General features: G+C 38.9%; 1 protein-coding gene across 1 annotated transcript; it reads left to right on the top strand.

The window, feature by feature from the left end:
* The first annotated feature begins 6786 nt into the window (after positions 1–6786).
* csf3r (colony stimulating factor 3 receptor) lies at positions 6787–18549 on the top strand. Its single transcript, XM_079343702.1, has 18 exons — positions 6787–7067; positions 7757–7850; positions 9943–10041; positions 10722–10796; positions 11001–11297; positions 12220–12352; positions 12491–12657; positions 12922–13082; positions 13232–13382; positions 14221–14303; positions 14407–14614; positions 14903–15091; positions 15292–15393; positions 15762–15908; positions 15987–16127; positions 16232–16328; positions 16408–16486; positions 17431–18549. Exons 4-18 carry the CDS (start codon positions 10733–10735, stop codon positions 17920–17922), a joined length of 2511 nt encoding a protein of 836 aa, XP_079199828.1. The 5' UTR covers positions 6787–7067; positions 7757–7850; positions 9943–10041; positions 10722–10732; the 3' UTR covers positions 17923–18549.
* Positions 18550–18779: the final 230 nt, after the last annotated feature.

Consider the following 18779-nt stretch of genomic DNA (forward strand, 5'->3'; position numbering starts at 1 on the left):
TACCTTTTCTCCCCTCTTATCGGAGTGTCTCTCTGAGGTCTGGATGTTACCATAGTGCCATCTGTTGGTTCTCCTGGGTATATCTCTTCTGGTTCACACTGCTGCACACAGGTGCCGTTTAACAGAAGGTCAGCCTTTAACAAATCCTATAATCTGTCAACCATTTGCTGTGTGCGAGTATACTACCAGTGGTTTATGCTAATTTCTCCACATAACGCTAGTCTTTCAGCAATGGTACACTTCACTGTTGAACTGGCATTTCTGAAAGAGGAAATTACGTGTTAAAATGTCGGCCTTATGAAAGGAAATTTGGCCTTCTGTTAGCAAATGGAATGTTAACACTTTCCTTGTAAGAGAAGAAACTTTAAGCGCAGGGTGTTTCGTCGATGAGATAAATAAATAAAAAAAAGGTATATATGATTCCCTTACTTTGATTGCTCACTGAAAGACATTTAAGTGATGTAATGGTAGGCAAGGTTATCCCATGATTGACCCATAAATCAATCAATAAGGAGTCAGTTATAAGCACTCGCCCAGAACATGAATAAAGAAATGAGTGACTGAACAAAGTGAAGCAATCAACTGTTTATGGGCAGCAGGAGGAAGGGAGGGGAGGCAATGAAGAGTACATCATACTAGACATCAGGTTGGGTCAAAAAAGGGATGTGGTATATCAGCAGGAGCCAGTACTGAGCACACGTACTTGGGCATGTTATAGGCTTAGTTTAAAACCTAGAATTTTAATTCTCTTGATCTGAGAGTTTTGCATGAAAAAACACGACGGGTAAAATATGAACACATTTTAGCACACGTGTTCAGCCAGTCACTGTCACTGTTGCTTTAACTAGTGTTACCATCTAGAAAAAAATGTAAAATGAAATGTGCATGCTTCATACGTCCCTTTCCATTTCTCATTGCTTTATTCATAAAGTCTAAAATCAGGGGCTGAAATAGTGCATCTTTAGTAATGTACCGGCATTCATAAAAAATAAAAAAAACCCTGTTAGATTCCCTGTGCAGTCATTGTATTTGGGATGTGAGCTGTGATTCTGCTGCAACACCCCACAGTTGTTTTTGCCTCCTTACCCTCAATCAATAACTTAATGACCCCATGTAAGAAGGAGGGCAAAAGTCAGAACAGGTCACAAAATCAACAATGTGTGGTCTGTAGCTACCTTTAAGGAACAAGGATGATCTGTCACATCAAGACAGACGTGAACCGATTCTTCAACACGAACGGTGGGATTGACAAAACAAAAGGTCTAAGGTGCAGTTGATTTATGTATGTCCATCAAATCACTGTCCACATACCAACACACCAAGTTTTCAGAGCCTCCAAACAAAGTCCTTCGTTTCAATTTTGACAGTCGGTGCAGCTTCTATCATTGATGACGTTGGCTTTAGGGCTGCAAAGTTCCTCTGCTGTTTTGTTTTTCTGAAGAAGTTGGCCATCAGTCTTTATAATAGGAAGATATGAACATTATGAAGATCATCCTTGAGCAAACTCGTACATTCTTTATGAAAAATAAAACATTTAGCCGGTAATCTTCAACTAAGACGACCATAATGTTGTATTGTAACATGTCTATTCTTTTTGTAAAGGAAAAAGAAATCCTTTAAACAAACAACTGTCCAGTTGAGATTATTTCATAATACCAACAATTCACAATGGCCCGATTCAAATCCACACCCTAAAGCTGAGTCACTGAACCTCACAGACTAATGGTCTTGAAATGTTACAAAACATTTGTAATGTGGGGAGCCAGTGACCAAGGAGTTAGTTCTCGCGACCCATGTATCGAGGCTCTTGTCCTCGATGTGACCAGGCTAGGTTTGAATCTAACCTGTTGCTGTATCATTTCCAAATCACACTCTCTGTCCACTGTCCTCTCTCTGCAATAAAGCCACAAAAAAGCCCAAACATAAATCTTAGGAATGAAAATTATGAAGTGACACACTATCATGACATCACACGTTCCCCTTCTTGAATATTTGGTACCTGAAAGAAAAGAAACGACTCTTCAAATGTGCTTTAAATCACCAGCAGAGTTAGGCTACATGTTGTTACCCACGAGAGTCCGCAGATGTGACTCACGGAAAGTGCCGTCTAAGCCCTCATGCACTTGATGATTGACGGTTGGATAACACTAAGGACTCAAACACTCAACTGAGAACACACCTCAAAGTCTGTGAGTGTGAAGTTCAATATAGCCAACATAGATACCTAAATCAGTCCAAGCATCTAGAATTATATGAGCTGTAACGTGGCAACCAGCAATAATGTCTGTTATATCAAGTACATGTCAGCAACAGTCTCTCTCTGTTGTGGTGACCTCAAATTGCCTGAACACCCATGTTGTCCTTTTAGGTGCAGGTGTCATGTATGAACTGTATTTTTGTATTTTCAAGGATAACCACCTGAGCCTTTTGAAGTAACGGTTAGTCAGTGTGTACCCTTGGGTTCACACCCACAGCTTGGGGCGAGTTGTAGGAGATAGTAAAGCGCTTTTGTCATTTAAAAATCTATACAAGACACTTTGACAAATATCAAGAGGAATTTTCACACACTGCTAATGTCAAGGTACATCAGTGTCTGTGAAACAAACTAAGCTTTACACAGTGTGGTTAAGAATCCTCCCCCCCCCCCCCCCCCCCCCCCCCCCCTTGGGGTTTTTGACCCTCCAAGGGGGTCTAGAAGTGAATCAAATTAAAGTATTTGTGCTGTTGGTTAATTTTTCCAACATTTTTTTGTTTTTGTTTTCTGCTTTTAAGCAATGCACTTTAATTTTTTTTCAGGCCACTGAAAACCATTCAAATGAATCCCTCTAAGAAAGTAGAAAGCTGCCAAATTCACTGTCTCAGTTGTATTTGATGAAAAGGTCATTTTAACGGATTCTGCTTTATTTTTAAGAGTCAGGGGCCAAAATAATTCAGAATCCCTGCTTTATTTCAGCGCAATAAAATCCAGTCCTGCAAATCTGGTATTCTTTTTAAACGTGTTTCCGCCTCGACACACAAATCCCATCACAGTATTATCAGAGCTCTGCCAGGCCCTGAGTGTGTTACACTGCACATGTTGCAACACACACCCTTTCTCAGGCAACCTATATCATCTTCTTTTACACAATCCCAGAGAATGTTGGTTAATAGGAGTGTGTATATGTGCTGGTATATTTGTGTGTGGGTTTCCTCGTCGTGTTCCTCTCTCCTCCCCTCTTGTTGTCCCACATGAGGCTCTCAGTGAACCCTCTCTCGCCTGCCAGCACAGCTGACCTGTGGTAAGGGGGAAATCAATAGTCAATTCCATTTTGCAGCCAGAGTGTGACAGGTACTAGATAGGAGTGGATTGGGTCCATGTAAGGAGCAGGAGCGTGAGTCCAGACTTCTCTTTCGCTCTCTCTTTCTCAATCCCGTCTTGCTCGACCAAACCTCATAGTGGAAACAGCAGTGAAGTTTAGGATGCTACCCTTGTTGGATTACGAACAAGTCACAATAAGCATTATCTATTTGAGTTCTCAATATAACATATTATTTTGCTTATAATTTATTTAGGCTGAAATGTTTTGTACGAGGGGTGCACAAGTAATGTGACTAAATTATGAATATATAAATACGCTACAAAACAGACAACACATTAGCGTGTCTAAAATGCAAAGGGCAGCACTGTTTGCTTTCGTATGCAGACAGCATCTTTGAATGTGCCATGATTATAGCAGGGATGATAGGAAAAGAAAAGCACTTGCACCTTCCACATTGCCACTTTTCAGGACATATGGTCCCTCCATCTGGAAGTTCTGATAATGTGGGCAGCTAGTGCAGCACATATCCGAACTGCCACTGCAAACTCAATGTTTCTGTACAAAATCAGTCAGTGTGTCTGTCAGCTACTCTGGTCTAGACTGATATAGCTCAACAATTACTGAATAGATTGCATTTCCGCTTGTGCCACAATACTTAAGCAACCAATGGATGACGTCATTGAGACAACGTAAATGTTCTCAACCAATAAAAAAGAAGGAAAAAAACATGAAGGAAAAAAACATTGTCAAAATACTATCCCTTACTATACTAGCTCACAAACATGCCAGTTTGCATTCAGTTAATTCATAATTAACAGGCATGAAAGATGGGGTCAGAAGCAACACTTAATATTTGTACATCTGATTTCAGTTTGTTTAATACTGACTTAACAACAGGGATGGTTTGTTTATAAGATCCTTGTACTAATATATATCTTTATAATAAATCTTAACAATTTCTAATTATTAGGTGCAATGCTCTGGTGTACTTCCAAAATCAACTTTGAGTTGATTCAGAAAATATATAATTGATCATTCATGCATATACTTTGACTCCATCAGCCTTCTTCTACAACATACTTTCGATAAAGATTTAGCTGTTAATAGCTTACATTAACCACATGAAGTGTATAATTTGCCTGTCGTTTTAAGGATGTTTAGTTTTATTTATAGGACTGAGTGAATTTGTTAGTTATGATTCTATCTACAAAAGGCACCTGGCCTAAAATATGTTTGATTTAAATGCAAGAATACATGATTAGCAGAAGCTACAGTATGATTACAACTCTTTTGATTGCACTTAACGACAGCAATTCAATGTACTGTATTAGATATGAAAAGATATTTCCAGCAGAGACTAATTTGTGGTTGGCCACATCTCTAATGTGAATAAGGAGACAGCATTGTATTAAATACAGTACAAGAACCATAATCAAACCTAGCAAAGCTTCATCAGCTCGACCGAGCTTCAGGGCCCTCAGCTAATTTCACTGCTCACTGAAACGTAGCATGTAATACCCAGTGGATGGAGAACACTTGGTTCATTACTGCTGATAAGGAAAAAAAGGATCAAGCTAAATATGTCAACGCATGATAACCAGTTAATGTATTTTTAATTAGCGCCTGCTTTTCTTTTCTCCTGTTGATTCCTATTCAAAATCGCAGCACTGCATGCGTTTAATTCCTCCTCCAGCGGCCTCTTGATTAGCCGTTAGCTTCCATTATGTTTTTGAGGGCGGCAGAGTGACCGAGCAGGGGTACAGCTGTTAGATTAAAAGTTGAGTGGGTGAGCTCAGTGGCTCGCCTTGTGCATGATTTGAAATGAGGCCCGAGCCAGAGAATCATTTTACAATTTAATAAGCTAATAAACCTGATATGGCAAGTAGTTTCAAGTGCCCTTGGGGGGTCAAGGCACAGTTTACAATCCCATTTAAAAGCTTGTTCTATTACTGTGCTGACAACGGCTTGAATGGGCTCGGAGAGGGAGATGACTGCGTCTTTTTTGCGGCAGCCTCGGTGATACAGCAGATCTGCTGCTTCAAAGGGCACACTCAACACAAAAGGGTCAGTCTGAAGCAGACTTATTGCATTTCTCTCTCGGGAGTCATATTGTTGGAGGTTTTACAGCTGCCATGTTAACATTTTTCCTTGTAAAAATACCATCAAATAAATATGACACATCCTCTGTATTTTCCTATAAAGACAGGTGAGACAACTCAATCTTTTACATTCGTATTCTGATCCTAACGTTGTTCACATCGCTTGCTTGCAGGTTGCCCCCCATGTTTGGGGCCCGGCAAGTTTTCATCATTATATTATTTTTTTTTCTTTATTTGGCCTTTTCCAAATTAGTTTTTCAGCTGCATAAGAGTTTTTAAAGGACGGGATGAATGGATAACACCACCACTGGCGAATGAGAAGGTGAGTGCGTTTGTTCATTCTCGCCACTTTTAAGAAGTTCTTTCGGAGATTTTTATTAAAGGAATAGTTTGGATTTGTTTAAGCGACGTTGAAAAAGGTGTTTATCAAGAGTGAATGTATTTCAAGTATATTGCTACAGGTGTATGCTTTATTAGTTTTATTTACAGTGCTTTAGGCTACCTGCTGTCTTACAACTCTGTCCTTTGGTTCCATGAATTTAAAAAGCAAGCGTTCCTAAACAGAATATGTTGTAACTTCTTCTTTTTTTCTCTAAAGTAGAATACTCCAAATGAATTACTTTGGAAGACTTGTTTGGTTTTTTTGGTGTTTTTTTTTAACACTACATCTTTCCAGAGGTTAATAATAAATTGACAAAAATAAATAGTCTCTGCAAACACAAAGTAGATTCAGGGCAGCCAGTGTGGTCCTTTTTTTTGTCTCATGTATTTTCACAGTCTATGGTACTGACATGGAAGCTGACCTAAAAGATATTGACTAAAAAAAGTCAGTATCCATTTCAGGGGAGATGCTCCAGACTCTTGTATGGCATAGTTCAGCTGTTTGGGTCAAAGTGCAGGAGCATAGCTCATACTAAATTCAAACTTCACTTTTTCTTAAGAGTTCAAAGATGTTAGGTGTTGGTGTAATTCAAAAAAGAGTCAGTTTATGGACTTATTTCCAGACATAAGGGATATGTAGGATGTATGTTTGAGGAGGTCATTGTTTTCAGAATAGCTGCTCTGAAAGGAGGTGAGAGATCAGTTGGAGATTCATGTCCATCAGGATACAAACTAAAGACATTTGACCCTCAGTAGGAGTGACGGGGACCACTCAGCTGATTGTGCTGGCTGCTTCAGAGATGGAATTCAATGTTGAAATGATGGAAACTCTGCAAACGTAAACATTCTGATATTTTTGAACAGCTCAATCGGCCAAAACAGCACAATATTTTCCTAAAGTGTAAATTGACAATTGTATAGGCTCTCCAGTATTTTCTGTGTGTCTCGTATTGATGACTGTTCCCAATAAAAAAAGAGTCATTTCATAGACGGTAAGTAAAGAAAAGCCTGGGCTAATTAGTTTAACAGTATTCAGTTTGTTCTTTCTTGAACAGCTCTTGAACACACAACTTTTTAGCCCCTAAGGCGCCCCATGCATCAGGCATGTGTTTCTTCCTGGAAAATAGTGAAGTTTCAGTGCTTCAAAACAAGGATGTTGCTGCTGCTGCAGCATATGTCACATATGTCCTCTAATCGGAGCGGCTTTGAGACACACTGTTTCATCTGGGTGCTATCAGGGTTGATGAGAGCTTCTTGTCTTTTCTGAGTCTGCAGCAGCTTCTTTGCGGTGAGTGAAAAGCCTCTCTGATGGCTCTCCTTTATCTTCACATCAAGAGATTTGTTGGTCCTTTCATTTTTGATACTCGTGCCAGGTTGAAAAAAGGGAAACTTTCACAAAACTTGCGTCTGGATGACACAGCTGGAGATTCGCATCCTGATCCAACTCACAGACGGCTCTATTTAATTTCCTTTCATGCTGGTCTGTATTGTATGTGTGCCATTTATCAACCTTTGTAGATTTACAAATGAGGACTTTTTTTTTTTTTTAAAACCAAACTCGAAATACTCCAGATGTAGAAGATTGTAGGTGTTGGAGCTTTAAATATTTCAGGATTTAAAGAGTTATTTTAAGATAAGATAATCCTTTTTAAAGTAAAACATCCACTTTTTCTTTGTGTGTGGAATTTAAACTTGTTAGTAAATGTTGAGAAAGTAAACAAAGTATGAACTTTATTTACGTTCAGAATCAGTATTGTTATTGTCCTACATTTCTTGAGCAGAAGGAGCATAAACATTACTTAAAGAAAGAAAAAATAAATCTATAAAATGTATGAGACAGCAATTATTTTTGACATAATTTATGACATGAATCCAAATGGTAAAGGTGTCGCCATGGAGCTTACCCTAACATGGATATGTTCTTTTCAACCTTGAATCAAAAGAGGATGTGAAACAGATTGCTTTTCTGCTTTTTAGCTTTTTGGACTTTTACAACTGCTGACACATAAGATCACTGTGTCAAAGCTAGAAGTTGACTCAACGCAGAGTGAAGGATCTACAGACACGACAAGTAAGTTTCTTTAAGACCTTTTTAAAAGTACTTATCTCTGCTTTGTTTGAGACATTAAGACAAGAAAAGGGGAAACAGTGACTGGTGGGTCGTTGCAATCTCTGTCAAGGATATTGCCAAATCCTGAGCATGGGCATTTTGTAACCCCCCTCCAACACCAACAGGAAAGGAAACACAAGGTGGCTGTGGCAAAATGTTCTAGACTCTGAAACGTGACTCACTGAGGCACAAACCTCGAACCAGATAACAAATGTGCATAAATCCATCAAGAACAAAATAGTCTGAAATGCTTAAAATAGCCAGTTTTATTTAACTTAGCGTATCAAATTGTCTGTTGTCAAAATACACTCCAGATTTTCTCTCTCCCCCTCCGTCTCTCTCGGCTGCCTTTTGTCTGAGCCACAGGCAATTACGTTTTCGTAGTAAATAAGACTTGTACAAAAAAGGAAAGCAAGGGAAAATGAAGGCCTTTATGCATGCAGCTGATAAGGAACAGGGAAAAATTATATTTCCCTCATGTCGCTTTTAACGTAGACTTCAACAAATATAGGGTTATTGTGGTCCAAGAGCAGCGAGCTGAAGTAAGAAATTCAACAAAGTAGTAACTTCACATTGTGTAAGATTCAGAGATGCTTAGGGAAAGATGTACATCTGACATTGTAATGTATCTGAATGTGTTTCTTGGGCTTTAAATAATGACCTCAAGCATGTTGACATTAAAATAATGACATCTCAAACAGACAGGGCTCCAGATTTTTCCATTTCTCACCAGAATCAGTCATACAGACTAACATTGAGTGTTACACGACCACAGGAAGTGTCTCAATGATGTGTTCTCAGCAACTGGCTCAGGGTACGTGTTTGAGTGGTCACATGCATGTGTTTATTTTGGATTTTAGTTTTGAAGGAAAGGTTACAAAAACACACAAGAGCTTTCCTCCCCGTAGAGTTTTTTAATTATTATCATTATTTGTATTAGTTTGATAACACTTCCAAAAAGAAGTGCAAGTGTTTCTCACATTAGTAAATTAGCAGACACACATTTCAAGGTCACATATTATTTTACTTATTAACCAGTTTAAATAAGTCTCAGATGTTCATAAAACATGCCTGGGAAGTCTTTATGCTAAAAATCCACTCTGATCCTGTATTTGATCATACCTATACATCCCCTGCTCAGAACAGGCTGTTTCTATGTTTGTAGCTTTAAATGAAAATGAGCTTTGTCTGACCACACGATCCCTGGAAGGGCTTGGATGGCTATGGCTTTCTTGTACCTTGCCCAATTGTTGACAGTGAGAAGGTAGACTCAGAAGGAACAACAAACATCTAGCTGTGCAAGTGTCACCCACCTAGGGGTAGGGTTACTGCCCTTTGTGATGTCACAAAGGGAACATCTCCAAACGGTCTGTTTGAGCACACATTGAAAAGTGGAGACAGGCAAAGGACATATAGACTTTTCTCATAACTGTAGGGTTTGTAGAAAGAATAGGGACATAGTGTTTGAAAAACACTAGATTGACATGATTGACCTTTAAATCTCTATTCTACTCATTGCATGATGTTCAAATTTCACAATTTTTGAAATTGCACATCATTTAAAGAATTTCACAGTCAATTATTGTGATGATTCTTTCTGATTAACCTTTTGTGTGTAAAAAAAAAAAAAAAAAAAACGTTTACCAAGATTTCAAGCTCCCTAAATAAATGGCATCATGATGGCTACATTTGCTTGCTTTTTTTGCATAAGTTAACAAACAAACACATGTGCTCCATAATAACAGTTCAGAAGCTCGAACAAGTAATACTGATTTTTTTGTTTGTTTTGGCTTGATGAATTACTGACATAAGAAATCTTACAAAACATCTTCATTTCATATTTGAAATATATTGAGAAATACATTGTGAAATAACTAAAAAAGTTATTTTAAAAGTGAAAAAAGAAACGCATATGCACTTGTAAAGACACGAAAACGTCTTATGACTTTCTGTTTCACTCTTTGATACCACAGATGGGGTATTTTACACAATAACTACCTCATAATGACCTTGAAAATGACCAGTGACTGTTTTTGATTTTCCACTTGTACAGCTGAGAGAGCCACAGAGATGATGTGAAGGCATGTCTGTGCCTTGTTGGCGTTTCAGTGTGCCTTTACAGTCCACGGAGAATTACCCTGTACGTGGAATGGTGAGTACAAGTCCCCGAAACGAACAATAAAATACATGTGTGTTATGTGACGTCCAGGAACAACAGAACGCATGTCTAACAGAGCTGGTTACCTTCTAACAACTATAAATAACAAATAACTTCTTGCCTTAATAAAGAAGGTACCTCGCAACAGGTTGCTATAAAAAGAGAGCTACAGTAGCGTATACACTGTCAGTATACATACTTATTCCATCTGCAGAACAAATTCAATTTTATACCAGCGTCTAGAGCTTTAAATGTCACATCCTTTGTGTAATCACGTCGTGTAAATGTGGACCCTAGCTGTCACGAATGTTGAATTTCATATTCTCAAGTGTGTCATGTGTCTGTGTTTGGGTTTGTTCTGAGGATGCTCTGCAAACACCTTCCCCACGCTGCAGATTGCCTTATTGTAATGTGAACAGCGGGTGCATTCTCGAGCTGTCTGCTTATATTGAAACATTATGCATTATGGAGATCACATCCCCGCTCACATCAGACACTAGAAACACCGCGCTGATGATGTCTTTTGAAGCGACTCACGTTATCACTTTCAATTCCTCACCTCACACATCGCCGCATGTCGCTTGGAAGGGATGCCAATTTAAATATATAGTTTTGATAGGGCATGAAAGTTTGTAATTTAAGGATAATGCATTTCATTTTGGCTTCCCTAACAGGTTTTATCATCATGATAGCCACATGGGTGTCAGTGATTGTCATGCTGTTGGCTTTGGTGAATGGAGCGAGAAATGGTGAGTGTTGCTTTTAGAATGAAATTGCAAATCTAAATGGAAATACCTAACGGGTAGTTGCAAAGACAATTGTGATGAAACATTTCTTCTCTTCGCCTCAGAGATCCTTTTCATACTAAATACAAGGCTTTGCTTTTTTATTACAATTTTCTCTTCTTACGATTCTTTTCATGCAAAGTTAAAAATGTAATTTCCCTTTCTTAGAAGATGACATAGAGCCATGTGGAACGATTCAAGCTTCCAGCTCCATGGTGCCTTTAGGGTCAACTGTCACAGCCACCTGTGCCATCAGAGAAGACTGCCCTCTGGCCGTTGGACGAGCTGTTCACATAGAGTGGCACCTCGGCAGTCATTTTTTACCCAGCAGCCCCGGGGCCAATGAGAGCAGCAGAGTGTCCCAGGTTGTCATACCGATCTTCAATCACACCAGGGCGTTCCTAACATGCTCTGTCCGAGGCTCTCCGGCTCAGGTGGTGGGAGGAGTTCTGATACGAGCTGGATGTGAGAAGGATTTTAATTATTGTGCAAGTTTGTTCATTACTGATCAAGAAAGCTTGTCGATACTACTAGTTCAAGACACATCAGAGACATTAATAACAGGATGTATGGAAATGTGGCTTAAACCAAGAAACAACCAGTTGTGTCAGAGACTGTTTTATATTTAAACAGATGTATCCATAGTTTGTACAAAAGTAGACAAGACTGTCATGGATAAATAAATGTGAATGCATGACCTTCACTTGTACAGGAGAGCAGCAAAGTGATAACATGTCCCACCTTGTCCTTAGGGAGGTGCCAGAATCAACACATTGTAAGAGTTATTCACAAGAACTTTAAGTTTTTATACATTTATTATAAAGTTAGGAAGTAAAGATTAAGCTTGAAATCAGCAAAATTTGATTCAAATGTGTCAAGGTTCACATACTCAAAAACAATGTGAGCGCCAGCAGCTTTAGAGCGAGATTTTGAATTGAGGATGCACCATTTTTAAATCTGCGGTGTGGAAGCATTTTGGCATCCCCAAGACAGAACAAGAAAGGTGAGAAAATAACAGAGAAGACAAAACTGTGTGCAAATATTGCAATAAGACAGGAAACTACACAGAGAGCCAATCACCTCCTCAAATACATGAATGAAGGGAAGCCTTTCAACAGTTTCAGTCACAACTTTTCATATACAAAAATGTGTAAAATACTATAAAGGCAAAACATCTACTGTATCTACAATTATAGCATGTACATTACTCAATCCCATTGTTTTCAATATAACTTATAGATCATGCTTAAATGTGACTTCCTTGTATGGATGTTCACCTCTTGTCCCGCAAGTCCTAATGCAGTCAGATCAAATTGAAATTCCCGCCTTGAACACAGAGTCCTCATCAATTCCATGAAAAAAACTCAAGTTATCTGTGTATCCAAAGATCCACCAGAAGCACCACAAAACCTCACGTGTCAGACCAACCTCACTAAACCAAACACCCTGACGTGTCGCTGGGACCCGGGGCAGCTGGAGACCCACCTGCTCACGAAGTACACCCTCCACACAGAGATTTGGTAAGATTCTATAATAACCACTGTGAAATATAGTTCCCAGAAAGCAAACATGAGATGTTGGTGTCAGGAATGTCTTTTACAAAATCTGTCTGTGAGATTGCTCAATGTGTTTTTCAAGTGATCACTTCCTCTTTTCAGGGATTTAAATCAGAACTACACATACGAGCTACTACCAGGGATCCACCAATACATCATCCCTCGCTCTGACTTTGTCCTATTCTCCGACATGGAAGTATATGTGAAGGCTGTTAATGATCTTGGGGTAGCAACCACTGCACCCATCATTTTAGAGCCAGTCAGTGCAGGTGAGAAACAAGGGAAGTATAAAGCTGTTGAATGATTTCACTGATTGATTGTATTGTGGGTAAACAGCTTAATTTCCATTTTGTAAATAGTAAATGGACTTGGCCTTGTATATCACTTTTTTAGTCTTATGACATCACAAAATAGGTTTATAAGTTGGCTGACACTAACTAGCTCTAATTGGATCTTTTCCTCAAATATTAGAAACAACAGATGCATTTAAAAAATAATGAGTGACGTTTCAATGACCTCCTGGCTTATTTCAGCTAAATTCGATCCCCCGATGCTTCTGCAAGCTGTGCCTATAAAACATGGCTGCTTAAAGCTGAGCTGGAGTTTATCTCAGCACCAGGCCTGGATGCTGGAAGTTCTGAACCTAGAAGTGCGACTTAAGACTGCTGACAGCAACCAATGGACTGAACAACTAGTGAGTGTAATTCAAACCAGTGACAAGTAAAACTAATTCATTCACTTTTATATCCAACAGCAAAGCACAACCACATTTCTTGCATTTTGTGTCTATGGTATCTGATATCTGTTAATATCTGTTGTGTTTTTGCGATCTTGGCCACATAGATCCCTATGAGTCGGGTCAGAACATCCAGACCCGTGAACCTGTGTCGTCTCCTCCATGGGACTCGGCATGCCGTCCAGATTCGGGTCCGATACAAGCAGAGTCCCTGGAGTGACTGGAGCAACAGCCACTCTGGTGTCACTTTGGAGAGCGGTGAGTATGGGATCAATTCAGAGTGACACAATAAGTCATTCTTATTTCCAATCTTTAGCCTTCTCTTTCATTTCCTTCTCTTTTCAATATATGCTAATGTCATGTTCTACATGTCCCATCGCTCTGCTCTGCAAAGCACAAGCTCAATTAAAGTATTGATCTCTGCCGCCCACTCTGGCAAAGAATCCATACATGTCCTTTGTTTTCCACACAAAGACGATACCTGGATGGGCCAAGTATGTTTCCTGAGCCTTGAAATAAAATAATGAATCCATAAAAGGAAAAGGACAGAGAGAGCGAAAGAAATGGGCACATGCGAGAATGAGCAAGAAAGAAAATGAGAGAGCGAGAAGTCCGCTACCTGTTCCTTCCTGTAAATACACCGGTTGAGGTGCAACGTCTCATATCAAGAAGTGTAGCTTCTTTTGCAGTTGTTTTAATATTATTCTGCAGCTGCATTGTTGTGATGTGTATCATTGTCAACAAGCATGGAAACCCCCAGATTTGATAAAGGAATATCAAGTGAAACATTTTAAAACATGAGGAAAGTACCGGTACTTACAATTATATCACATACTGAGAGTTTTGTAAATAAGACACAATAAACAAAGCTACAAAATGAGGCAAGGATGGGACGTGCTAAACGCTCTGTAAGAAAGGAAGGAGGAAAAGGGGGATCAGAAGAGGAGCAAATATGTGTCCATGTGTTTGTGTGTGTGTGTGTGTGTGTGTGTGTGTGTGTTTGCTTGTAAAGGTTAAGCAGATTAGATAATTAAGCACAATTGAAATAGCCTATATTCACAAATCTAACGAAAAATATCGATCTTTTTCTTTTCAGCTCCCACTGGACGCCTAGATTCATGGATGAAGGTATCAGCAGATCACATGAATGAAAAACTCAACATACACCTGTTTTGGAAGGTACGCACATCTCAAAACTTGTTTGATAGCTGTCACGAACATGATGTATTTTCTGTTGTGTGAGGTCTTCTTATGAAATAAATTCTCGCTGTTTTTTTCCTAGCCATCAAAACATTTCCATCCTAACAGCCAAAATGTGTCATACACTGTGTCGGTGCAAAGGCTGCCAGGTGAAAAGGGAAAGGTGTGCTCTACCGCCAGGAATTACTGCACTTTTCAGATTCCCAGGAAAGTAAGGAAAGTGTTTCTGAGGGCTGTTAATGCAGCAGGGAAATCTCCACCTATGGAAGTTCGGATTTACTTACCTAAAGGTAAAACTGATTACTTTTTGACATCTTTCAACTCCTTAAGTGAGGAGTTTTTTGCTGGTTACAAAACAGACTGAAATTCATACTGAGGCCTCTATGTCATACAATAACAGAATGGACAATCACAGAAGATTTATCATTTCTATATGCTGTTTGTAACCATAACAGCGGGGTAGGTGTCAGATGATGTGAGAACGGCACAGCACTAAAAAGCTTGTGTTGACATTTTTCCAGTGCACAAGTTTTATACACATATACACATTGCATGTCTAATTCGTCTTGTGTTTATAGCTGTTGCAGGGATATCAGATGCTGCAGTCGTTCCTCGTGATGATAGATCTGTCCTAGTCCAATGGAAAAGCCTGGTTTCTTCTGGACTCACTGGTTTCGTGGTGGAATGGAGACCTTTGTTAAAAACAGACCTCTCCCTCACCCAGTTTGAAGTTACTGACAGAAACCAGACAAGCCTTGTTATAACAGGTATAGTGTTTGTATTGCAGGTTTTATGATCCATGTCCTCTTTATTTTACTCACCTTTTATTTAGTTTTCCTAATCTGTTTTTCATCCTTTACCAAAAGGTGCAACATCTTATTTTGTTTCCTGTGCACTTCCAGCCTTCAAACACACTTTTCAGCTTATGGGTTCTGATTCACTCTAACCTCTTCACTTTTATCAATAGGCAGCTTTGAGCCCTACAAGCCCTATGGGATCTCTGTGTATCCAAGGTTTAAGGATGGGATTGGCCTTCCTCAGACTGTTAATGCCTACTCGAGACAAAAGGGTAAGTCACCAAAGACAAAAAGAGGATCACTCAAAGAGCAGGCGGAGGTGTGAGAGTCGGCTTTCTTTAACTTTGAAGAAGTCAGAAAAGAGTTTTCCAATCGAAAAAAATATATGTTGAGCAATAATTCAGAAACAGCTGATACATGATGGAATAATGCCCTCTTGTGGATAGAGAGGAATTCTTATTTTCTCACTGGCCTGAGGGTTTCAAATTACTCAGATACATTTTATTTATAAAGTTCTTATCATAAATACGACTCACATGGATGGCTGTACAGGACAGCTTGGAAAACCCTCTGTCCATAGACCTTCTTTTCTGACAATTCAGTTCACTTTAGTTTACTGATAATTTTTTTTTTTTTTAAGCTCCATCAATGGTTCCGAAAATAACAATCAAAAAGACCTGGCATTCAGAAATCGAGCTGATCTGGGAGGAAATACCATTAGAGCAAAGGAACGGCATAATTAAGAACTACAAAGTCTTCTTCTGGAATGAAAAAGGAATCATAAACGGTTGGTTAAAGACTTTGATTTGATTATGAAAAATTGTTGTGTTCTTGGTGCGATCTGATGACAGACTTTTTGTTTCAGTTGCACATGCCAACCCAACAGAGAGGAGCGTGGTCCTCACTGACCTGGACCCTATGTCTCTGTATGAGGCTTTCATGATGGTTAGCACATTTGGTGGAAGCCGGAACGGATCGACAATTAATTTTGAAACTGAGCCATTGGGTTGGTATTATCACTTGGCAGTGATTTCTTGAAACACGACAGAGAGTATGTTTTTCCCCAGCAGATTTTACTTTCAGAGTATATGTATGTTTTTCTCCTCCTAGATGCAGTTTCTCTTCTGATGATTGTAATTGGCTCACTGGTTGGGCTGTTACTTTTTATTTTTGTCATACTCATGACATGTTTCTCCTACCAAAAAAGGTGAGATCACCACTACTTCTTCTTAAGCTGGGCAGTTATTGATTTATTTCTTTTAATGAGACTTTTCTCTCTCTTACAGGCTGAAAGGGCGTTTCTGGCCAGCGGTTCCCGATCCGGCTAACAGCAGCATCAAGAGATGGACATCAGAATCAACGCAGGTGTGAACAAATTCATCTGTTCAAGATTAAATGCTTAATTCTTCGCCCACATTGTAGTTTAGTTAATCCAAAACCTCAGGCACTGAAAAGTGACGCCAACTGATAAGTGCCAAAAACTGCAGTTCCACAAATGGCCACATGAAGCTGCCTCCAAAAGCAAGTGAATCCTCATTAAGCTTTTAAAACTATTAAACCACAAGTATACAGTCTGGAATAGAAACGGTGTTGGACTCCGAAGCTAGTTATCTTTTCATGAGAACTCTATAACAGTAAACTTGTTCATACAAGTCTTTAACTTGAAATAAATTAAGTTGTGAATAATGACAGCCATTACTGCTTTGAGTGACCACAGTGTGCCACTTGTTTTTCCACAAAGTCTAAAGCTAGCTCACATGCTACTACCAGGTTACTTTCAGTGACATTGTCCAGTAGGTTTGTATGGTTAAAACTTCATCATTCAGTATTGTCACATAAAGTCAAAATTGAAACTTTAGACTCATGATACAGCTTCAGAGCCCATGTAATAATTTCCTGACCCAGAAGGGCTATAACTAATCCAACGTAGGCCTATGCTACATGATGCCAAGAGCCCAACAGCAGAGTTAGCAGCTAGCTTGTGAACGTTGTGGAGGTTTCAGAAGCATAAGAGCCAGATATTTCCCTTCAGAGTTTCAGGTTATAATTGATTTAAATAAACTGCAGGCGGTATACTTTGTAATTTACCAATTTACAAATCACATCTCAACCCCACCTGTTCAAACAAGCCTAGGCCTACACACTCACTTTTTAAATTTGTTATTTGTTATATAATTTTTATGTTTTATATTTTTTGATTTTAACCCTACTTGTGAGGTTTCCTTGTTTTTTTTTTAAAGGTGCCCTTAAATAAAAATGTATTATTAATAATTTAAGGAAAATATGACTTGTTTATTTTCCTTGTGCAGGATAGCTATCTTGCCTCTGACAGTGAGGAGCCCAATCTGGTGTACCTGTCCCACCTCAGCCTCATGGACCTCCCAGCAAAAATAAGTAAAGAGGACCATGATGACTTGTGGTTGAACAGTTCAGAGGACACCAGTGACCTGGGAGAATCCATTTGTGGGTCACCGTTCATCCCTGGCTACTCCGGCTCAAACAGCGACTCTGTCCCTTATGCTACAGTGATCTTTTCAGGTTCATGCAGCAGCCCCACACCTAAAGGGCCTCCTGTTTACCTGCGTTCTGAGTCCACACAGCCCCTCCTGGAGAGTGAAGAAACCTTCAGTCCAAAGTGTTATCAGAACATGAACATGGCGATTGATCGGAGGCCGACAGAGCAGTGTTTTTTCGGACCAGACCATGATTGTGGTACAAAAGAAGGGAAAGAATTAGAAACTATCTGGGATGAATTTCCTTTCCTACGAGCATTAACAATGAACGAGACTGAAAATGACTAAAAGTACATTTATGATTATGAATACAAAGTGTTTCGCAAGATTTTAATGAAGATCTGAGTTTGAGTTTTGAGTCGTTACAAAATAAATCAAAATGACACAGCTGAAAATCTATAAAAACAAATTTGCATGTTGTGTGCTTTATCTGCAGACTTGATTTCCAATGTTGGCCTTTTTGCTAATGAAAATATATATTGTGTCCCCAAGGGGATTAAAACAAAATGTTTGAGGGGGAAAAGAAAAGTGTTCCCCCGGACTGATTATTTACAACTATATGTCTACCTTTGGTACGTACTTATCATGCATACTGAGAAAGTTGTTCTTATAACCAGCTGTGCTTCAAAGAGGAATCTTATTAATCTTTAGTGTGATCTGAAAGCCTAGGCTAATTTAAAATCAAAGTTTAACTAAGCAGCATGTGATTTCAGGTAAAGCTAAACAGTTTTTGGGGAAATAATTTATATACCCTATGGAACATGGCATGTTTGATATTTTTTTTCTATGAAAATGTATCAGTGAAAACTTTTTGTGATCAATTTTGTTCTGTAAATCTTTCTGATTTGTATTAAATGAAATATATTTTCTTATTGATTAAATACCCATTTATAATAAATCAAGGTTTATTATTTATTTTATTGTAAATTGATTCATATACCATAAATAGATGCACATTATTTTCCTTATTATTATTATTATTATAAGTGTATTTCGATTTCAACATTACAATAGAAATATTTTGTCAAAGTGTAGTCTGTAAAAGTCTGCTTTGCGGCATATCTAATTTTTTCACGAGGTCTCACACAAATCTCCACTGCCTCCCACGTGCCTGACGGAAAGCAGGGAGGGATGATGCAAGAGTT

This window comes from Symphodus melops, assembly GCF_947650265.1.
Source record: "Symphodus melops genome assembly, chromosome: 5".
In the NCBI taxonomy this organism is placed as follows: domain Eukaryota; kingdom Metazoa; phylum Chordata; class Actinopteri; order Labriformes; family Labridae; genus Symphodus; species Symphodus melops.

What these genes read in the sequence shown, in the direction of transcription:
- csf3r (XM_079343702.1), top strand. Translation starts at nt 10,733, where the DNA reads ATGATAGCCACATGGGTGTCAGTGATTGTCATGCTGTTGGCTTTGGTG. An exon ending in AGTTCTGATACGAGCTGGAT is followed by an intron (nt 11,298 to 12,219) that starts GTGAGAAGGATT and finishes GTGTATCCAAAG; the next exon opens with ATCCACCAGAAGCACCACAA. An exon ending in GGACATCAGAATCAACGCAG is followed by an intron (nt 16,487 to 17,430) that starts GTGTGAACAAAT and finishes TTCCTTGTGCAG; the next exon opens with GATAGCTATCTTGCCTCTGA.